At 37.6% G+C, this 24,684-nt stretch overlaps 1 protein-coding gene across 1 annotated transcript; it reads left to right on the plus strand.

The window, feature by feature from the left end:
- The first annotated feature begins 18,370 nt into the window (after positions 1-18,370).
- Positions 18,371-19,196, plus strand: LOC104102966 (F-box protein At3g47030-like). The gene is made up of 2 exons (XM_009610825.1): positions 18,371-18,398; positions 18,586-19,196. Exons 1-2 carry the CDS (start codon positions 18,371-18,373, stop codon positions 19,194-19,196), a joined length of 639 nt encoding a protein of 212 aa, XP_009609120.1.
- Positions 19,197-24,684: the final 5,488 nt, after the last annotated feature.

Raw genomic sequence — 24,684 nt, forward strand, 5'->3', positions numbered from 1 at the left:
AGGTTCGGAAAGAAGGGCAAGTTGAGCCCTAGGTCTATCGGACCCTTTGAAATTCTTGAAAGGGTAGGTAAAGTAGCCTACAGGCTTGCATTACCACCTAGTTTATCAGCGGTTCATCCGGTGTTCCATGTGTCTATGCTCTGGAAATATCATGGTGATCCGTCCCATGTATTAGATTTCAACTCAGTCCAATTGGATAAAGATTTGACTTACAAGGAGGAGCCGGTGGCTACTCTAGCCCGGCAGGCCCGACAATTGAGTTCTAAGAGTTATCCTTCAGTTCGGGTGCACTGGAGAGGTCAGCCAGTAGAGGAATCTTCCTGGGAGTCTGAGTCGTACATACAGAGTAAATATCCACACCTTTTCTCCAGCTCAGGTACATTTTCTAACTCCGTTCGAGGACGAACGTTTGTTTTAGAGGTGGAGAATGTGATGACCCAAAATGTGATCTTTAAATTTAATAAGTAATTATGTATTCTAAGACCTCAAAAAGCACCATTTATCATTCCTCAACTAGCGTGCGCTGTCCGTACAATTTTTTGGAAAGTTCTTATGTGAAAAATGGATTAAAAGGTGAAATAGAGCTTTAAAACTCAACAGAGTTGACTTTGGTCAACATTTTGAGCAACAGACCAGGATCAGTGTTTTGAAAATTTTGGTAGGTCTGTATCGTGATTTGGGGCTTTGGTGTATACCCGGAATCGAATTCCGAGGTCCCTAGCCCGAGTTATGGAATTTTGATGAAAAATTAAAAGCTTGAAAGCTTAATGATTTCTAAAAAATTACTAATGTTGGATTTATTAACCTCGGGTCCGTATTTTGGTTCCGGAGTCCGGTATAGGTCCACTATAATATTTATGACTTGTCTGCCAAATTTGGTGAGAATCAGAGTTGATTTGACGTGATTCAGACGTCCGGTTGTAAAAATATAAGTTTTAAAATTTTCTTGAAAATTTCCTTTGAATTGGTGTCCGATTCGTAGTTCTTGGTGTTATTTTTGCGATTTGATTGCGCGAACAAGTTCGTATGATGTTTTAGGACTTGGGTGCATGTTTGGTTTGGATCCCCAAGGGCTCGGGTTGGTTTCGGGTGGTTAACAGATCATTTTTGGACTTGAGGAAATTGCAGAAACCCTCTTCTGGTTTTCTTCTTCGTGTTCGCGAGGGGAGTCTCGCGTTCGCGAAGAGAAAATTGGGGCTGGTACATTTTGTTCTTCACGTTCGCGACATAGAGAACACGTTCGCGAAGGCTTGAGGTGCGAAGTTTCGCGTTCATGATCGAAGCCTCGCGTTCGCGAAGGGAAAGGTGCTGGCCAGGACAATTGCCTTCGCGTTCGTGAAGGGCATCTCACGTTCGCGAAGGCCAAGCCAGGCAAGCCTCGCGTTCGCGAAGAGTAAAATTGGGCAGTAGGAATTTGTGCTTCACGGACGTGAGACACTGACCACATCCGCGAAGGGTAAAAATCCCAGAAACAGAACTTAAGTTCTGGAAATGGGGTTTCGACCCATTTTCAACTCTTTTCCATTTTTGAGCTCGGGTAAGGTGATTTTTGGGTGATTTTCATGAAAAAACATTGGGGTAAGTATTCCTTATCCTATATTGATTATATTTTATGATTCATTTATATCATGAATCCGTGAATTTATGGAAGAAAAATCAGAATTTTATAAAATCTTTCAAAAACGAAAATTTAAGATTTGAAGGTCCCTTTGACATCAGAATTGGATAATATTTGTATGGTTGGACTTGTCTCGGAATGGGTGTTCGGATTTCATAAGTTTTTTTGAGATTTGAGACGTGGGTCCTACTGTCGAATATTTTAATAAATTTTAGATTTTATCCGGAAAATTAGTCAATTCATATGGAATTAATTCCTATGATTCGTATTGAATATATTGAATTGTTTGTGAATAGATTTGAAGCTTTCAGAGACAAATTTAAAAGGAAAAGTTGTGGTTAAGTAATTGATTGGAATTTGTAAAGCGAGGTAAGTGTCGTGGTTAACCTTGACTTGAGGGAATGAAACCCTCAAATTATTTGTTATGTGAATTGCATGTGAACGACGTATATGCAACGTGACGAATGTCTATACGTCGTCAAATTAATTATTTGCGTGCTTACTTGAAACATTATAAATTATTTTAAATCATGAATTAATTATTATAATAATTATTTCTCTCCTATTCTTTGTCAAATATTAATTTTTGAATTCTTGCATTAATTGTTACATGGTATTTGAATTATGTGCCTTAATTGTTATTTGACATTTAGCATATTAAATATTAAACTGCATATTTTCTCTCTGATTTCCATAATAATTTGCTATTTGCCTTTGTTTGTTTCATAATTAAATCATAATTGTTGTATGGTTGTTGTCTTATAATTTTATATTAATTGTTGTATTTATTGGGGAAATTTTTTCTATAAGAATTGGTAAATGAATATGTTGGAGGAGCGGGTTGCACGCCGCAACAGAATTAATTATAATAAATATATTGGAGGATCGGGTTGCACGCCGCAACAAACTTATTAAAAGTCCATATTGGAGGATCGGGTTGCACGCCGCAACAGACTTATTTAAAAGTCGGCATATATATATATATATATATTGGGAGATCAGGTTGCACGCCGTAATAGACTTGATTAAAATGAATATATTGGAGGAGCGGGTTGCACGCCGCAAAAGAACTGAATGTGAATATATTGTGAGAGTGAGTTGCACGCTGCAACAGAATTGAATGTGAATATATTGTGAGAGCGGGTTGCACGCTGCAACAGAATTGATGGAAATGATAATTGGTTATGACTGCTGAGTTGGCTTCAAGTATTATAAATGAGTTACCTGATTTATTTCTATTATTGTTGTTGTTACTAATATTGCGTACATGTGATGTAAGTGACCCGCCTTAGCCTCGCCACTACTTCGTCGAGGTTAGGCTCACCACTTACCAGTACATAGGGTCGGTTGTACTGATACTACACTCTGCACTTCTTGTGCAGAATTCGGAGTTGATCCCAGCTGCGTGCCATAGACTTGCTCGGATTTCAGCTACTCGGAGGAGACTTGAGGTATAACTGCATAGCGTCCGTAGTTCTGAAGTCCCAGTCTATTTTACTTTAGGGGTGTGTTTATTTCTAGACAACTTTATTTTATTCAGACCTTTATTTGTATTATGCTAGAAACTCGTGCACTTGTGACACCAATTCTGGGATGGTATTTAGACACCGTTATTTTTATGGATTATTCACTATATTTCAGACTTTACTTCCGCATTTGTTCTTTGATTATTAATAAATTTAAAAATTGTTTTAAAAATAGATAATATTATTCTAACGTTGGCTTGCCTAGCAAGTGAAATGTTAGGCGCCATCACGGTCTGAAGGTGGGAATTTCGGGTCGTGACAGTTGGTATCAGAGCACTAGGTTACATAGGTCTCACGAGTCACGAGCAAGCTTAGTAGAGTCTGAAGGATCGGTACGGAGACGTCTGTACTTATCTCTCAGAGGCTATGAAGTTTAGGAACAATATCACTTCTTTCTTATTCTGTCGTGCGATTTTATTCTATCATCGATGATTGAACCATTCTACTCTTATTCTCTCGCAGATAGTGAGAACACGTAATACCTCTACTGATAGTCAGGGACCAGAACCCCCGGTGGCAACTATGGCCAGGGGTAGAGGTAGGGGCCGAGGTCGTGCTAGAGGCAGAGGCCGAGGTAGAGCTCAGTCTAGAGCTCGAATAGCTGCACCTATTTAAGAACCTCAGGTGGACCTTCAGGAGGAGGTTCCAGTTCAGAATGTACCAGTTGGACCAGTTCAGGTCCGGAAGGATTCATAGCCACTCCAGTACTTCAGGACTGTAACAACCCGGCCGATCGTTTTGAGAGTAATAGCCCCGATCCCCTATTAACTGCATTCCCCATATCTATTTATGCTATTGTGACTTGCCGGGATGATTGGTTTTGTGTTTCAGAGTGTTTTGGGACACTTAGTCCCTAAATGAGAGCTTAAGCCTTAGAATTTGGGCTGTAGTCGGAACTGTGTGAAGAGGACTCCGGAATGAAATTTCGTCAGTTCCGTTAGCTCCGTTAGGTGATTTTGGGTTTAGGGGCGTGTTCGAATTGTGTTTTGGAGGTCCGTAGCTCATTTAGGCTTGAAATGGCGAAAGTCAAATTTTTAGAGTTTTGGGCCGGTAGTGGAATTTTTGATATCGGGGTCGGAATCCGATTCCGAAAGTTGGAATAGGTCCGTAATATTGAATATGACTTGCGTTCAAAATTTGAGGTCAATCGGACGTGGTTTGATAGGTTTCGGCATCAGTTGTAGAATTTTGAAGTTTCAAGTTCTTTAAGTTTGAATTGGAAGGTGATTCGTGATTTAACATTTTTTGATGTGATTTGAGAGCTCGACTAAGTTTGTATGGTGTTTTAGGACTTGTTGGTATGTTTGGTTGAGGTCCCGGGGGCCTCGGGTGAGTTTCGGATGCTTAACGGATCACTTTTGGACTTTGGAAGATAGCATATTTCTGGTGTTCTGTTGCAGGCATTTTCTTCAGCGCGTTCGCGAGGGAGGCCTCACGTTCACGTAACGTATCTGTGAAGGGCATCTAAATTACTCTTCACGTCCACGATGTCGCTCTCATGTTCGCGAAGGTGTGGAACCTCGAAACTACGCGTTCACGACATGGTCCTCGCGTTCGCAAAGAAGAACTGGAGGCAGGCGAGATTTCGTGCTTCACGTTCGCGATGGAGATCCCGCATTCACGAAGGGTCAAGCTGAGTGGTCTTCGCATTCATGACATGTTCATCGCGTTCGCGATGGAGGATTTTTGGGCCGAAATAAATTGTACTTCGCGAACGCGAGGGTGTGGCCACGTTCGCGAAGAAGGACACGTCTGGGTAGTATTAAAGTTTCCAAAAATGGGGGTTATGCCATTTTTATCAAAAACTTGAGTTGGGAGCTCAGATTTTGGACGAGGGATTGAGGGATTTTCAGAGATATCGATTGGGTAATGATTCTTAACTCCTTTATGGTTATATTCCACTAATCTATGCTTGAATTCATCGTTTAATTTCGGATTTGGGGTGAGAAATTGAGAAAAGTTCTTAGGCCGAATTTTGGGGTTTTGATCGAGATTTTGGTATCGGATTTGAAAATTTTTGGTACGAGTAAACTCTGGAGTGAATGGGTGTTCGTATTTTGCTACTTTTACTCTATTCCAAGACGTGGGCCCCACGAGCGACTTTTTGAGTAAATTTTGGAATTTTTTTAAAAATGTTGATTTCATTAATTAGATGAGTCTATTATGGTTGTATTTATGATATGTAATTGCTTTTGGCTAGATTTGGGCCATTCGGAGCCGAATATTCGTGGGAAAGGCATTGTGACCGTGGTTCGAGGTAAGTGGCTTGCCTAACTTTGTGTGGGGGAAATCCCCTTAAGATTTGGAACTATTGTGCTATGTGAGCACTGTGTACGTGAGGTGACGAGTACGTACATGGGCTAGTTGTGAAAAACCCGATTTTCTTACTGAGCAGCAACATGTTTTCCTGTTATTTTGAGTTATACTATTTTAATGAGTACTAATCTACTTTCAATTCTTAATTGAGTTATTCCAATATGTGTAGCTATCATGTTTAGTCTAATACCACATGTCTACGTGTTTTAATTATTTATGTGAATTATGTGCAGCATGCTTAATGAAATTCCTGCTTCTTCCCTGACTAGTACTTAGTCTAAATTGTAAGAATTTCGTGATGTAGTTGTATTTCTATCATTCGCACTGCATATTTATTTGGGACTACAGAACGGTATTCCGGGAGACCCCCCCTGCACATTTACTTTGAGACTACGGAACGGTATTCAGGGAGATCCCCCTGCACATTTACTTTGGGACTACGAAACGGTATTCTGGGAGATCCCCCTGCACATTTATTTTGGGACTACGGATTGGTATTCCGGGAGATCCCCCTACACATTTAATGTTTGGGACTATAGGATGGTATCTCGGGAGATCCTCTGTTGTGTTTCTGTATACTAAGCTGTTACCTTCTATGATTTTATTATGGTTAAATTTCAGCTTTTATTTTATTGCGGTATTACATTCTATATTATTTTATTATATATTTGCCAGTGGGGCCTTGAACTGACCTCGTCACTACTCGACCGAGGTTAGGCTTGGTACTTAATGGGTACCGATTGTGGTGTACTCATGTTACTCTCTGCATATGTTTTTTCATGTGCAGATCCAAGTGTACCTTATCAGCTGCACTATCAGTGAGCCGGGACAACTTTGGAGACTTCAAGGTATATCTGTCGTGTCCGCAGACCTCGGAGTCCCCTCCTACTCTTTCTCATGTCCATTGTCTTTTGTATTTTTCTTTATTAGATTCTGATGTATAGAGACACTAGATTTTGTTTTCTTCTGTAGTTTGTGATTCACGATGTTCTGGGTTTTGGGATTTGTTGTGTATTTTTTAATAGTTGGTTAAATTTATATTTTTATTTCATTATTCCGCAAATGTTAAGCTTACCTAGTTTTAGAGACTAGGTCCCATCACGACGTCACACGAAGGGGAAATTGGGCTGTGACAAGGACGCTCTAGTCCGTTTGGTAAGTCTTATGGAGGGCGTGGACCAGAATGGTACATTTCCAGTGGCACCATCCATCTCCCAAGCTGGGGTCGGAGCACAAACTCCCACTACTCCCGCTCCGGAGCAGATGGCTCCCCAGAATCAGGCTCCAGCAGCCTCGCCAGTCGGGGTAGTTTAGCCAGTTATTGCAGCACAGATCGGTGATAGGTCCACCATGTCTTTTGAGGCCTTATTGAGACTGGATAAGTTTATCAAGCTCTTTCCAGTTCACTTCAGTGGTACACCTTCTGAGGACTCACAGGATTATCTTGAATGCTGCCATGAGGTGCTACGGAACATAGGTATAGTTGAGACCAATGTGGTTGATTTTGCTGTACTTCAGATGACGGGTTCCGCCAAGAGGTAATGGAGAGATTATACATTGACCCGACCAGTCGGATCACCTGCACACATAGGAGCAGTTCTCTCAGCTATTTTTGGAAAAGTTCCTCCCTATCACACTGAGAGAGGAATTCTGCAAGCAATTTGAGCGTTTACAGCAGGGCAGTATGACTGTTACTCAGTATGAGTCCCGTTTTGTGGATTTGGCCCGTCATACTCTCCTTTTACTACCTACGGAGGGAGAGAGAGTGAGGAGGTTTATTGAGGGACTCACTCACCCTATCAGACTTCAGATGGCCAAGGAGACCGGAAGTAAGATTTCTTTTCAGGCGGCTGCTAATGTCGCAAGGAGGATCGAGATAGTTCTTGCACAGGATAGAGGGCAGAGGTCCGATAAGAGGCCTCGTCAGTTCGGTGGTTTCAGTGGTGCCTCATCTGGAGGTAGAGGTAATTTTGGTAGGGGTCATCCTCCCAAACCGTTTCATTCACACTTCATGTATCTCCCGGTGCTTCAGGGAGTCACGGTCCTAGTATGCCTTACTCTGGGCAGCTAGTATTCAGTGCACATTCAGTTCCTATCAGTGCATCACCACTCTAGAGTTACTACAGCGGTTATCCGGCCCATTTGGGTCAGCTTCAGCTTCAGCAGCCACGACATCAGGATGGGTGTTATGAGTGTGGAAACATTCGTCATATCAGGAGGTATTGCCCTAGATTGGTGAGTAACAGATCTCGACAACATTCTCGTGCCATTATACAGGCACCGGTTGCTTCACCGCCTGCTCAGCCAGCCAGAGGTAGTGGTCAGGCAGCTAGATGGGGAGGTCAGGCCACTAGAGGTAGAGGTTAGATTGTTAGAGGTGGAGGCCAACAAGTTAGAGGTCGTCCCAGAGACACAGTTCAGAGTGGTGGGGCCCAGCCCCAATTTTATGCTTTTCTAGCTAGGCCTGAGGCCGAGTCATCTGATGCTGTGATCACATGTATTATTCCAGTTTGCCATAGAGATGCTTCAGTTCTATTTGATCCAGGATCTACTTATTCCTATGTGTCCTCCTATTTTGCTTCATATTTGGTTATGCCTTGTGATTCTTTGAGTGCTTCTGTGTGTGTATCTACAAGGGTGGGAGACTCGGTTGTAGTAGATCATGTCTATCGTTTGTGTGTGATTGCTATTGGTAATCGTGAGACTAGTGTAGATCTTCTACTTCTTGATATGGTAGATTTTGATGTCATCTTGGGTATGGATTGGTTGTCCCCTTATCATGCTATATTGGATTGTCATGCCAAGATAATGACCCTAGCTATGCCGGGGTTACCTCGGTTAGAGTGGAAAGAAACTCCTGATCATTCTACCAGCAGGGTTATTTCTTATATGAAAGCTCGGTGTATGGTTGAGAAAGGGTGTCTAGCCTATTTGGCTTATATTCACGATCCCAGTGCAGATGCTCCTTCTATGGACTCAATACCAGTTGCTCGTGAATTTCTAGAAGTATTTCCTACAGATTTGCCGGGGATTCCACCCGACAGAGATATTGACTTCTGTATTGATTTGGCTCCGGGCACTCAGCCCATTTCTATTCCACCATACCGTATGGCCCCGCCAGAGTAGAAAGAATTAAAAGAGAAGTTACAAGACTTGCTTGATCAAGGATTCATTAGACCAGTGTCTCGCCCTGGGGTGCACCAGTATTATTTGTAAAGAAGAAAGATGGCTCTATACGGATGTGTATAGATTATCGGCAGTTGAACAAAGCCACTATCAAAAACAAATATCCGCTGCCAAGAATTAATGACTTATTTGATCTACTTCAGGGTGCCAAGGTATTTTCGAAGATTGATTTGAGGTCTGGTTACCATCAATTGAAGATTAGGGCATCTGATGTCTCTAAAATAGCTTTTCGAACTCGGTATGGGCATTACGAATTCCTTGTGATGTCATTTGAGTTGACAAATGCCCCAGCAACATTTATGGATTTGATGAATCGGGTGTTCAAGCCTTATTTGGATTCTTTTGTGGTTGTATTCATTGATGATATCTTGATTTACTCCAGCAGTCGAGAGGAACATGAGCAGCATCTTCGAAGTGTGCTTCACACCTTGAAGAATAATCAGTTATATGCCAAGTTTTCAAAATGTGAGTTTTGGTTAGACTCAGTTGCCTTTTTGGGGCATGTTGTATCGGCAAAAGGCATAAAGGTGGATCCTAAGAAGATTGAGGCTGTTCAGAATTAGCCTAGACCTACTTCAGTTACAGAGATCCGGAGTTTCCTGGGTTTAGCATATTATTATCGTCGGTTCGTGAAAGGGTTTTCATCTATAGCAAGCCCATTGACTACATTGACCCAGAAAGGTGTCCGATTCAGATGGTCAGACGAGTGTGAGTTGAGCTTTCAGAAGCTCAAGACCGCTTTGACTACGGCGCCAGTGTTGGTATTACCCACAGGTTCAGGATCGTATATGGTATATTGTGAAGCATCTCACATTGGGCTTGGTGCAGTATTAATGCAAGATGGAAAGGTAATTGCATATGCGTCGCGATAGCTAAAAGTTCATGAGAAGAATTATCCTGTTCATAACTTAGAATTGGCAGCCATTGTTCATGCGTTGAAGATTTGGAGGCATTACCTCTACGGTGTCTCGTGTGAGGTATTTACTGATCATTGTAGCCTTCAGTATCTGTTCAAACAAAAGGATCTTAATTTGAGGCAGAGAAAATGGTTGGAGTTGTTGAAAAACTATGATATCACAATTTTGTATCACCTTGGAAAGGCCAATGTGGTGGCCGATGCTTTGAGTAGAAAGGATGTGAGTATGGGTAGTCTTGCATATATTCCCGTTGGTGAGAGGCCATTAGCTGCAGATGTTCAGACTTTGGCTAATCAGTTTGTGAGGTTTGATGTTTCAGAACCCAGTCGGGTTCTAGCTTGCACAGTCGCTCGGTCTTCTTTATATGAGCGCATCAGAGAGAGGCAGTATGATGATCCTCATTTACTTGTCCTTAAGGACACGGTGCGGCACGATGATGCCAAACAAGTTGCTCTGGGGGAAGATGGGGTTCTGCGAATGCAGGGTCGTATTTGTGTGCCTAATATGGATGGGCTTCGTGAATTAATTCTTGAAGAAGCACACAGTTCCAGGTATTCTATTCATCCAGGTACCGCCAAAATGTATCAAGATTTGCGGCAACATTATTGGTAGAGGAGAATGAAAAAGGATATAGTTGCATATGTAGCTCGGTGTCTGAATTGTCAGCAAGTTAAGTACTAGCATCAGAGACCTGGTGGTTTGCTTCAGAAGTTAGAAATTCCTGAGTGGAAGTGGGAGCGTATCACTATGGATTTTGTTGTTGGGCTCCCATGGACTCAAAGAAAATTTGACGCAGTTTGGGTCATTGTGGATAGGTTGACCAAGTCAGCACATTTCATTCCAGTGGCAGTTACCTATTCTTCAGAGAGGTTAGCTGAAATTTACAATCGTGAGATTGTCCACCTTCACAGTGTGCCCGTGTCTATTATTTCAGATCGAGGTATGCAGTTTACCTCACATTTCTGGAAGGCTGTACAGCGTGAGTTAGGCACACGGGTGGAGTTGAGTACATCATTTTATCCACAGACAGACGGACAGTTAGAGAGCACTATTCAGATATTGGAAGATATGCTCCGCACTTGTGTTATAGACTTTGGAGGTTCTTGGTATCATTTCTTGCCACTTGCGGAGTTTGCTTATAATAATAGCTACCAGTTGAGCATTCAAATGGCTCCATATGAGGCATTATACGGAAGGCGATGCTGATCGCTAGTTGGTTGGTTTGAACCGGGAGAGGCTCAGTTGTTGGGTATCGATTTGGTACATGATGCCTTGGATAAGGTCAAGATTATTCAGGATCGACTTCGCACAGCTCAGTCTAGGCAAAAGAGTTATGCCGACCGTAAATTTCAAGATATTGCATTCATGGTTGGAGAAAGAATATTGCTCCGAGTTTCACCTATGAAAGGTGTAATGAGGTTCGGAAAGAAGGGCAAGTTAAGCCCTAGGTATATCGGACCTTTTGGAATTCTTGAAAGGGTAAAAGAAGTAGCCTACAGGCTTGCATTACCACCTAGTTTATCATCGGTTCATCCGGTGTTCCATGTGTCTATGCTCCAAAAATATCATGGTGATCCGTCCCATGTGTTAGATTTCAGATCAGTCCAATTGGACAAAGATTTGACTTACGAGGAGGAGCCGGTGGCTATTTTAGCTCGGCAGGTCCGACAGTTGAGGTCTAAGTGTTATCCTTCAGTTCGGGTGCACTGGAGAGGTCAGTTGGTAGAGGCATCTACCTAGGAGTCCGAGTCGAATATGTGGAGTAAATATCCACACCTTTTCTTCAGCTCAGGTACTTTTTCTAACTCTGTTCAAGGACGAACGCTTGTTTTAGAGGTGGAGAATGTGATGACCCAAAATGTGATCTTTAAATTTAATAAGTAATTCTGTGTTCTAAGACCTCGAAAAACACCATTTATCATTCCTCGACTTACGTGCGCTGTCCGTACAATTTTTCAGAAAGTTTTTATGTGAAAAATGGATTAAAAGGTGAAATAGAGCTTTAAAACTCAATTGAGTTGACTTTGGTCAATATTTTGAACAAACGGACTCGGATCAATATTTTGACAATTTCGGTAGGTCCGTATCGTGATTTGGGACTTGGGCGTATGCCCGGGTCCCTAGCCTGAGTTATGGAATTTTGATGAAAAATTAAAAGCTTGAAAGCTTAATGATTTTTAAGAAATTACTAATATTGGATTTATTGACCTCGGGTCCGTATTTTGGTTCCGGAGCCGGGTATAGGTCCACTATAATATTTATGACTTGTGTGCCGAATTTGGTGAGAATCGGAGTTTATTTGACGTGATTTGGACGTTCGGTTGTAAAAATATAAGTTTTAAAATTTTCTTGAAAATTTCCTTTGAATTGGTGTCCGATTCGTAGTTCTTGGTGTTATTTTGGCGATTTGATTGCGCGAGCAAGTTCGTATGGTGTTTTACGACTTGGGTGCATGTTTGGTTTGGAGCCCCGAGGGCTCGGGTTAGTTTCGGGTGGTTAACAGATCATTTTTGGAATTGAGGAAACTGCAGAAACCCTCTTCTGGTTTTCTTCTTTGTGTTCGCGAGGGGAGTCTCGTGTTCGCGAAGAGCAAATTGGGGCTGTCACATTTTGTTCTTCGCACTTGCGACATAGAGAACGCATTCGCGAAGGCTTGAGGTACGAAGCTTCGCGTTCGTGATCGAAGCCTCGCGTTCGCGAAGGGAAAGGGGTTGGCCAGGACAATCGCCTTCGCGTTCGTGAAGGGCATCTCGCGTTCGCAAAGGCCAAGCCAGGCAAGCTTCGCATTCGCGAAGAGTAAAATTGGGCAGTAGGAATTTGTGCTTCCCGAACGCGAGACACTGACCGCGTTCGCGAACGGTAAAAATCCCAGAAACAGAACTTAAGTTCTGGAAATGGGGTTTCGACCCATTTTCAACTCTTTTCCATTTTTGAGCTCGGGTAAGGTGATATTTGGGCGATTTTCACGAAAAAATATTGGGGTAAGTATTCCTTATCCTATATTGATTATATTTTATGATTCATTTATATCATGAATCCGTGAATTTATGGAAGAAAAATCAGATTTTTATAAAATCTTCCAAAAATGAAAATTTAAGATTTGAAGGTCCCTTTGACATCGGAATTGGATAATATTTGTATGGTTGGACTCGTCTCGGAATGAGTGTTCGGATTTTATAAGTTTTTCCGAGATTTGAGACGTGGGTCCCACTGCCGAATATTTTAATAAATTTCGGATTTTATCCGGAAAATTAGTAAATTCATATGGAATTAATTCCTATGATTCGCATTGAGTATATTGAATTGTTTGTGAATAGATTTGAAGCTTTCAGAGACAAATTTAAAAGGAAAAGCTGTGGTTAAGTAATTGATTGGAATTTGTAAAGCGAGGTAAGTGTCGTGGTTAACCTTGACTTAAGGGAATAAAACCCTCAAATTATTTATTATGTGAATTGCATGTGAACGACATATAGGTGAGGTGACGAGTGTGTCACGACCCCAAATTCCCTCCGTAGATGTCGTGATAGCACCTAGTCTCTAAGACTAGATAAGCCTATCAATGCAGAATAATAATAAATATCTGAAATAATTAAACTACAATTCAAACAATTTCAACTCCCAAAACCCTGTAGAAATAAGTCACAAGCTTCTAAGAATTTATCCTCGATGTCTCTATATAACAGAGTCTAAAGAAAATAAGGAAGCAACATAACAAGAATAGAAGGGGACTCCGGAGTCTGCGAGCGTTGGCAGATATACCTCGAAGTCTCCTCGTACAACTAGTTTACAGATGCGTGGTCTGATAAGATGTACCTGAATCTGCACAAAAAGATGTGCAGAAGCGTAGTATGAGTACTCCATAGCGGTACCCAATAAGTGCCAAGACTAATCTCGGTAGAGTAGTGACGAGGTCAGGTCAGGCCCTACTGGAGAATAAATAATGGCATGGTAAAATGTTTAAACAATATTATAAGATAAAATGACAATGGAAATGAATCGAGTAATATGTCACATTTAATTACATCAAATAATGGCAAATAAATACATCGTGGAAACAAAACAGAATTCTTTTCAACTTTAAGAAAATCACACAATAATCAAAGGCAACTGCAGCCATAAATCAATATCAACAAGGGCACTTCCGAGGTACCGCCTCGTAGTCCCAAATCATAAACAAATTCAAAATATCTCATTTCCTTATCTCACCGCAGGAGCCTTCACAATTTATTTGAAAGAAAATATTTTTTCCGAAATAGCATCCCGCGTTTTAGCCATCCTTATCACACCGCATGACTTCTAATAGTTCCCCCAACTAGCCACGCATATCAAGCCACCCTTATCTCAACGCATGCATTTCAATACCCAGACCTTATACTACCGCATGCGTATCAATATCACAATATATCATAATTTGCACCTCAAGTGCTCAAATAATTTAACTTGCCAAAATAATTCAACAGCAATAGTTTTTCACAATAAAGAGCTCACGGCTCATGTCAAAATAATTCAACAATAATATTTTTTCACAATAAAGAGCTCACGGCTCATGTCAAAATAATATTTTTCCACAATAAAGAGCTCACGGCTCATGTCAAAATAATTCAACAATAATATTTTTCCACAATAAAGAGCTCATTGCTCCATCACAATGAGTACGAAAATCTTACAAAAATATTCAAGAGTAAATAATTCAGGAAAATAATATTTCAAAATCTTTAATACGTTGCTTCAATATCAAGTTTAAAAATGTCAAATACTTCATATTAATAATATTTAATTTAAAAAAATCAACCTTCAAATAATGCACAGAATAAAAGAAACCAAGTTTTAACTAAACAGATAAAATAAATAGCAGAAAATGGTCAAGCAAATTTAAAAATATAAACATTAAATCAATAATAAAGAATATAATAAAATGAAATAATTTTATTAATGCGCAACAGTGATCTACACAATTTAAAACATAATCTTTCACATTTAGCCCGTGTACACACTCGTCACCTCGTGTACATGACTTTTCACATATTACAATTATCAATCCTAGGGGAATTTTCCCCCACACAGGGTTAGACAAGTCACTTACCTCGACTTGCTCCAATTTAACCAAGTATTATGCTTTTTCCTCAATTTTTCGACTCCGATCGATTCGTATCTAGTCATAATTAATTTGATACAGTCAATAAAAATTATAGTAATCAATTTCATAAGAAAATATTATATTTTTTAATAAAATCCGAAATTAGCTCAAAATTTGCCCGTGGGGCCCACATCTCGGAATCCGGCGAAACTTACAAAATCCGACAATCCATTCAATTACGAGTCCACCCATACCAATTTTATCAAATTCCGATAACAACTCGACCTCCAAATCTTAATTTTTTATTTTTGGAAGATTTTGCAAAAATCTTGATTTTTCTTCCATATATTCACGTATTTATGATGTAAATGAGTATGGAATCATGAAATATAAACAATATAGGATAAGGAACACTTACCCCAATATTTTCCCGTAAAAATCACCCAAAAATCGCCCAAGAACCGTGCTCCAAAACTCCAAAACGAAATGAAGGAAGTGACCATTTTTGGTCCTTAAGTTTCTGCCCATCCGTCACTAAAAGTCTATTTTCCGTCACTAAAAGTCTACCAGAAACTGCTCTACCAGCTTTCCTTCAATCGATCATAACGTTATGTACAAATGTCCAAATGATGAATGGTTTAACTTTCTGAAAACTAGAATTAAATGACTACAACTTTCGTGTTTTACAAATTTACCGATTCCTTATGAATTGCGAGATATAAGCTTCCAAAGTCGGCTCCACGCATTAGAATTTTTGGCGAAACTGCTCTATCAGCCTTCATTCAATCCATCATAACTTTCTGTACAAATGTCCAAATAATGAATGATTTAACTTTATAGAAACTAGAATTAAACGACTACAACTTTCATGTTTTGTAAGGTTTCCGATTCCTTAAGAATTGCGATATATAAGCTTTCAAAGTTGGCTCCACGCACCAGAAATTTCTGGCAAAATTTCTACAAATTTCTGGCGAAATTTCTGCAAATTTCCAGCAACCCTCTTTGTCCGAAATCCATTCCGTTTACCTTCCGAAATCCACCCGAGACCCTCGGGACCTTAACCAATTATTCCAACATATCCCAAAATACAATACGAACTTAGTCAAGGCTTCAAACCATATCAAACAACATCAAAACGATGAATCGCACCTCAAATCAAAATCTATGAACTTTGAACTTTCAAATTCTATATCTTGTACCGAAACACATCAAATCAATTCGGAATGACTTCAAGTTTTGCACACAAGTCATAAATGACATAACAGACCTATTTCAATTTCCAGAATCGGATTCCGACCTCGATATCAAAAAGTCAACCCCCCGATCAAACTTCCCAAAAATTCAACGTTTGGCATTTCAAGCTTAATTCCACTACGGACTTCCAAATAAAATTCCGATCATGCTCCTAAGTCCAAAATATAATACGGAACTGTTAGAATTATCAAAATTCTATTCCGGGGTCGTTTGCACATAATTTGATATCCGATCACTATTTGAACTTAAACTTTTAATTTTTTATCAAAATTCCATATCTCGGGCTAGGGACCTCGGAATTTGATTCCGGGCATACGCCTAAGTCCCAAATCACGATACGGACCTACCAGAACTGTCAAAATACTGATCCAAGTCCGTTTGTTAAAAATATTGACCAAAGTCAACTCAGTTGAGTTTTAAAGCTCTAATTCACATTTTAATTCATTTTTCACCTGAAAACTTTTCGAAAAATTTTACGGGCTGCGCACGCAAGTCGAGAAATGATAAATAGTACTTTTTGAGGTCTTAGAATACAAAATTAATTATTAAATTTAAAGATGACATTTTGGGTCATCACAGAGTGTCTATACGTCGTCAAATCAATTGTTTGCCTGCTTATTGGAAAAATCATAAATTATTTTAAATCATGAATTAATTATTATAATAATTGTTTCTCTCCTATGCTTTATCAAATATTAATTTTTGAATTTCTGTATTAATTGTTACATGCTATTTGAATTATGTGCCCTAATTGTTATTTGACATTTAGCATATTAAATATTAAACTGCATATTTTCTCTTTAATTTCCATAATAATTTGCTATTTGCCTTTGTTTGTTTCATAATTAAATCATAATTATTATATATTTTTTGTCTTATAATTTTATATTAATTGTTGCATTTATTGAAGAAATTTCTTCTATAAGAATTGGTAAATGAATATGTTAGAGGAGCGGGTTACACGCCGCAACATGATTGATTATAATGAATATATTGGAGGATCGGGTTGCACGCCGCAACAAACTTATTTAAAAGTCGACATATATATATATATCGACATATATATATATATATATATATATTGGGGGATCGAGTTGCACGCCGCAACAGACTTGATTAAAATGAATATATTGGAGGAGCGGGTTGCATGCCGCAACAGAACTGAATGTGAATATATTGTGAGAGCGGGTTGCACGCTGCAACATAATTGAATGTGAATATATTGTGAGAACGGGTTGCACGCTGCAACAGAATTGATGAAAATGATAATTGGTTATGACTGCTGAGTTGGCTTCAATTATTATAAATGAGTTACCTGATTTATTTCTATTATTGTTGTTGTTACTAATATTGCGTACAGGTAATGTAAGTGACCCGCCTTAGCCTCGTCACTACTTTGTCGAGGTTAGGCTCAACACTTACCAGTACATGGGGTCGGTTGTATTGATACTACACTCTACACTTCTTGTGCAGATTTCGGAGTTGGTCCCAGCGACGTGCCATAGACTTGCTCGGATTTCAACTACTCGGAGGAGACTTGAGGTATAACTGCATGGCGTCCGCAGTTCTGAAGTCCCCGTCTATTTTACTTTAGCTGTGTGTTTATTTCCAGACAGCTTTATTTTATTCAGACCTTTATTTGTATTATTCTAGAAGCTCGTGCACTTGTGACACAAATTATGGGATGTTATTTAGACACCGTTATTTTTATGGATTATTCACTACATTTCAGACTTTACTTACGCATTTGTTCTTTGATTATTAATAAATTTAAACATTATTTTAAAAATAGATAATATTATTCTAACGTTGGCTTGCCTAGCAAGTGAAATGTTAGGCTCCATCACGGTCCGAAGGTGGGAATTTCGGGTCGTGACACGGGCACAGAGCATTTAATACACCTTTATGATCGTTATTCTTTCCGGTGACAAGCGGAATAGCTGCGTTCGGTGACTATCTCAATTTTGGGTTCCACGTATCCTTCCTTTAGATGATCACGTGTCAGATCTTATTTTACCCTATAGATATGCCAAATTGTCTGACACAATCCATTTTATGCAATTTTTACCACTATCAAGAATTTAAATTCCATAAACTATTAAAAGTTTTGTAAAACTTTAATGTGATATTTCAAGAATTTTTGCCTTGTCTTTATGACTGAATTAACACGATACTGCCAAATAGACCATTCGGAAAACATGCATGTTATATAGAGGAGAGTAGTTTTCGTAGAAGTGTACCTGTATTCTTGGTAGGTTATATTTGTGATAGGACATAAAAGTGATAGTACAATTTCCGTATTTTCCGTCTTCACAATCTTTTTCCAATAGATATTGAACCCTACGTACATAGCTTGTTGGCCGCCAGCAAAAAACAAATATACAAACCCTGACTCCAACTCAAACACCTTAATTATACTATCACTTTTGACATATATATATATAATACCTTGATCGCCTTCCAAAACCAAGTATACATGGAGAAAAAGAAGATTGTTGCCATTGGTAATTTATGTATTCCTCACGAGATTATCTTTGAAATTCTAAAAGAGGTTTCTGCCAAGTCTTTAATACGGTTTAGGTGCGTTTCGAAATCCTTTTGCTCCCTCAGAACCCTTATTTATTGAAGCATATCAAAAGTTTTCCTCTGCTCAATTTCATGTAAGTTGCTCATCTTTGACTGCTTGCGAAGGTGTCATTCAGTACTTGAATCAGTCATGTTTCAGTAAGCTTCACTCTCTGGTATCGACCAATGGCTTAGTTTGTCTATGGAACTTTTATGGAGATGTTGCTGTTCTTAATCCTTTTACACGAGAACATATCTTTCTTCCTAATTGTCAACAACCTTTAATCGGTTGTTGCTCCCTGGGATTTGATCCCACCACCAAAAAATATAAAGTAATCAAGGCACACTGGATACTAGGGGGTCGAAATTCATGTGAAGTGAGATACTGGATTTACACTATCGGGGTGGACAAAATATGGAGGGAGATTCCTGACTGCGCCAACATTTTCCCTATATACAATTTTGTTTATATCGGCGGAGTCATTTATTGTGTAAATAGGCTTTCAAAGCCTTACAATATAGCTGCATTCAGTGTTGAAGAAGAAAAGTTGATTAGAATGATCTTGTTACCTGATGGGATATTGGCAAAAAATTCAAAGATAGTGGAAATGAAGGGACAAGTTGCACTTCTAGATCTCAAAAATATTAGAGGCGATGGCTACGTTAGTTTGCATGTTCTCAATGGTACTGGTAAAACTAAGACATGGGTGAAACATATAATTGCGCTACCATTATAGTTAATAAACACAAAATATTTGCCTTTATTTAACACCAACTCTAAGGGAGAGATTGTATTGATTCCACACAGTAGTACGATTTTGCACATGTTCTTATACGACATTGCAAAGAAAGATTGGAGAAAAGTTGATATACATGGAATTTGTGAACGAGTACGACGTATGAGTTGGATTGGTGTTTTGCTAAATCTTGTGGAGAATATTTGGTCCCTGAAATAACTACTATACGGTTGGATGGTTCAGGAGCCTAGCTAGACCTCTCTATGATTCAAAATGTATTAAGAAATATAAATGATAATTTTTTCTTGAGTGGATCTTGTCTTCAACAGATGCATTAGTATGATATTTTATGTCTCCGTTTTAAAAGATTTTTAGTCTTCCAAGGAATATATATATATAATTATCCATCGATTTTCGCCTTCTTAATTCCTCCATTTGTTTCACATTATACAGCAGTAATTTGGCTGAGTACGAAATTGAAAGAACGAAAAACTTTTAGCACAAACAAAAACATATCATCGCATTCTGCTTCTGCAAATCCTGAGCCCAGAATGGGAATTCTTCTTTTAGATTAAATATGAAGTTCCACCAATTAAGTTAGTACTGATTTTTATTGTTTCTTTTACTCCCTTCATTTCAATTTACTAGTTTCTCGGTACGTGCGTTGCACGTGTGTATCGAGTTCGTTAATCAGTACACGTTATTGTAAAATAATATTAAAATTATTAAAATAAAGTTTTTATTAAGTACTACATGAAAGAATATGGTATAAATTTTTGTGAGTGGTCATTGGGGGACGTCGTCAATTGAATTATTCGTTCGAACCTACAAAGATAAACAATAAAAGTGTAATTAGATACATGTGATTTGCATACTTATTTTATGAATTTAAGGTTAAAAAATTATAATTAAGTGTATCCCACCTAATACTTCCTTATAGACGATATTCCTCGTATATGTTCCTTCCATCCGTTTTACTTGGTATGTTATAACCAAGACTCGTGTCGACATTGATATCCCTCTTAAAAATGCAATGTAAAGTTGTCCATGTGAGAAAACATGTTATGGTAGAAATAATCCAACATTGAATATTGTCTGACCTTGAGCTTTATTTATTGTCATTGCAAAATATAAGAGTATAGGGAATTATTTGTGCACGAATTTGAAAGGATATCCTTCATTTTCGGGGGGGGGGAAATAAGTTGAATTCTTGAAATAAACACATGCTGCTTAGTAGATTGACCCATTGTAATTTCGTTGTCATCCAATTCTCTGCAGATCATCCTTGTATCATTGCACAAGCCATTTGAAGGGACCAATCTTTTAAGTAGCATGATGGACGCATTTTATGTCAAAACCAACCTATTCAAGGAAATATAAATATGTGAAATTTTATTGGTATTTGTAAGGACAAAAGTATATTTTATATATATATATATATATATATATATTGGAAAAAACAGAGAAGGAGAGTAGAGAGAGAGAGAGAGAGAGAGAGAGAGAGAGAGAGAGAGAGAGAGAGAGAGAGAGAGAGAGAGAGAGAGAGAAAGAAAGAAAATAAGAGAAACTTCAATAATATAATGGGTTTGACGATGTATCTATGTGGAGGAAGACTATTTGGTGTTAAAGTTTTCAGGTATTCTTCTTGACATGAGTTGTTGGTTTCATCTTCTACAAAATCAAAACTAATAAATGTGTTGCTTTCACCGAAAATTTGACTATCAACATTTTATTTAAGTGATCTACAAATTCATTTCTACTTACTAAAATAGGAATCCCAACAAGTATTTCCCGCTGTTCCAAAATCTACAAGAGCAGAGACGGTTAATGCAAGTTTAGTAAAATCATATTTGTGGCATTTAATGAAAAAATACATTTTATAACGAATGTGAGAGCAAGAGAAGATCCAAATTTCAGTAATTTCTTACTTCGTGTTAGTAATGGAGAAGAGCAACAGTAAAGGTTAATTTGATAATTCTTCGGAACAAATAGTTGTCAAACACAACAATGATGGTAAAGTAGAGGAATGCTTGATAAGATAAGTATTTCCATCACTACATTAAAATGTCATTTATGTGTCGTTCATAACAGAATGGGCCATCTTAGCAAGTAGAAAATTGATTATAGATCAACTAAAAAGTATTAATTATTAGTAGAGCTCTTCTTTGGTTTAAAGAAGTCCTTCCACTTTTCTACATGCTTATTGAAGTGTTACTTGGATTTTTGTCCCCTATTAAAGATGTAACCAATATTTTATGTCTAAAAAAATATATAAATTAGTAGTATAAAGTAAAATGGTATTACCTCTTCATCAACAAATATAAGAATTCTAAAAATACCTTTGTGCCTTGGGGTTTTGTATGGTATTACTGTACTCATTCGGATTACTAAGACTTTCATAATCTAATCGGATGAATATTTTGGTACCTTGTTAATACATATTGTTTTGTTAATTCTGTTTTAGTTGCCATTTGCTCTGAACCTGAGATGGTTAGATTGTTGAAGGAAAATAATAATAGTAATAGGTTTTGTAGTTTCTATTATGTTTTGTTTTGTCATTTCAAATAGACAATAGCTTAAAATATTTGTAAAAGTAAGAACAATTTGTGTTGTTGGTAGCTTTTATAATGTAGTGAATACATTGGAATAACTGTAGTAATTAAGAAGTGAAGTATTACCAAATGTTTGAGCGAGCAATCTTGGAGACTCGTTAGAAGAGTACTAAACTAATTAATATTGGAGCAAGCGATGTAAACTATTATTTAGGAAAACATCAAGTGGGTTCAATATAGCTTGAGTAGACAATAGGTCCCTTAATCTAACTGCCTGCTTGCAAAATATTAAAAAGAAGGGTAAAACAGGAATAATTTATGATGACAGTAGCTTTGATTAATTTAGTGAAAATATTGGAATAACTCTAATAACAAAAAAATGAAGTATTACCAATTGTTTGAGCGAACAATCCTGGGCACCAGTTAAAGGAGTACTAAACTTATTAATATTGGAGGGAGCGATATAAAGTATTGTTTAGGAAAAATATCAAGTGAACTCAAAATAGCTTGAGTTATACAATAGGTGCCTAAATCTAACTACCAGTTTGCAAAATATTAAGAAGAGGACTATTATAATACCATGAGCATACAACAGAAGTGTGACGCCTTTAATTAAAAATAGCTTATTGAATTAATTAAGCTTCTTGACAAAAGTTATATCTACACATATAGAAGTGGGTAGAACTAAGCAAGAATATAACATACTTTGATTCAGACACTTTTTGTGAAGCATGGATGAGAAGATTTATAAAACAAAAGAGTAATTTAATAGTAGTTTTATAGAAGTATTAAATTTAACTAAGATACTTGCAAACACGGGTGTGTAAAAATGATTTACAAACAGATTCAAAGTTATAGGCAGTAAATTTTCTTATAAGGATAAAATTTCACAAGTATTTCCATACATTGTCAAACAAACCATCGTCAACACTTGTTTTGTCGTTGTTATGCTTTAATTTAAAGGGAACAAATTTTCTGCATAACATGCAGAGGGGGATCCAGGATTGAAACTCTATGGGTTCAACATTTAAGGTTCTTACTAATAAACTCATTATATTCTTAAAGTTATGAGTTCATATCTATAATTTATTACGATTTTAGTGCTTTTTTGCATATACATTTGTATTCCGTGTCGAAAGTTATGGGTTCAATTGAACCCCGTATTATAGGGCTACATACGCCCCTGATAACATGGTCGCATAGAGATTCTCCATAACATTAAGTTAATATTTTAATGTATATGCATTTTTACATACATCACAGCCAAGAGTATAGGGAAAATTGAGATAAATACTACTGATATAACCGTTGCAAAATAACTTAATAGTGATACATTGTACAAAGATAGTGTAGGAACTAAGGTGCAGGATTTCCTTCGGACACAGACCAAAAGTAAGGATATTCATGACAGAATGCTCTAGTATTTTTTGCAACTTTCATTAGTCTAAAACCTATTACTATTGACTATTCCTCAATGTCTTTCCTCCTTTCCTTATATAGTTTTTTTGTCTTCTTTTCCGTTAGACCATAAACTGTGTTTTCATGATTCAGTTTACCATGCTAACCATTTAAATCATGATTAAAAGATGGGATTATGGAGTGTATGAAGTATTTATATTTACATATTTAAGCAATAACAGTAAACAAAGGCTACAGAGAAACTTAAAAAATTAAGGCAGAAAAATGCAATTTCAAGTAAACTCTAATCAAGCCGTGAAAATTGACACTTTAAAAGTCATCTCCAAATTCTAACAATTTCAGAGAATATATCAATAAACAACGATTCAGAAACCAATTAAGGTAAAATTTTAATAAAATAAACGAAAACCAAGAAAGTTACAACTTGACTTTGCTAGAGATAAATATGGGCTAGGATTTAGGGTTGGGAACCAGTGGCGGAGCTAGCATTTTCATTAAATAGAGTCAAAATATAAAGAAACAAACTTACCAAAAAGTTAAGGGGTGTTATTATATAGTATATATATATATATTTAAAAATATTACCAAACTATACAGTATAATTTTCCGACGAAAGAGTGTCGGTTGACACCCCTTTGGTGCATGTGGTTCCGCCACTGATGGGAAGATGGAATAGTAATAGCGCCAAAAATCTGATAAAGAAGGAGATTAGGAAAAGACTGATTGAAAAAGATAAGAATTTGGTGAAATAGAGTTCAGATTCCACACCTGTTGCTTTAATTGAGAAAAACAAAGATTGAGAGAAAGTTGTCATGGGATTTTGACTTTTTAAAGAGAACCAAATGAACCAATGCAACTGTTGGAGTGGAGAAGATGATTAGAAACGTCGTTGCCGAAGAGAGGTGCGATGTTGAGAGAGGCACGTGTAGGGTTTTTTGTTTTTTAAAAAAAGAAAATTAAGTGAAGGGTAATTACGTATAAATTTTCATAAATAAGGGTAATTTCGTAATTTGACTTTTAGTTAAAGAGGTTCATGCTTGTAATATATTGTAGATATATTTTTTGTTTCTTTCCAAGTTGTTTTGACACAATCCGTTATATACAATTTTTACCACTTCCAAGAATTTAAATTCCTCAAATTATTAAAAGATTTTAAACCTTAATGTGATATTTCATGAATTTTAGCCTAGCCTTTGTGACTGAATTAACATGATAATGCCAAATAGAATATTGGGAAAACATGTTATATAGAGATAATGCTCAATTAGTCAGTAGACATAATGTTAGTGCAGTGGACTTTGATATTGAATTGCCAGAGATACAAAGACAAACCAATACAATAGTTATTTTTATGCACAGGATGAGGGGTGGTAATGATTTTTGCTAGTGCATCTATATGGAGTGGAGAAAATAGGTATGTTCCATTTGATGCAGAGAACGGTTCCTAATATTTGAGATTTCGAAATGAACTAAATCTTGTATATTAAATTTTTTCTTGTTTAAACTATGTAATATAA

Source organism: Nicotiana tomentosiformis, chromosome 6, assembly GCF_000390325.3.
Source record: "Nicotiana tomentosiformis chromosome 6, ASM39032v3, whole genome shotgun sequence".
Taxonomy (NCBI): domain Eukaryota; kingdom Viridiplantae; phylum Streptophyta; class Magnoliopsida; order Solanales; family Solanaceae; genus Nicotiana; species Nicotiana tomentosiformis.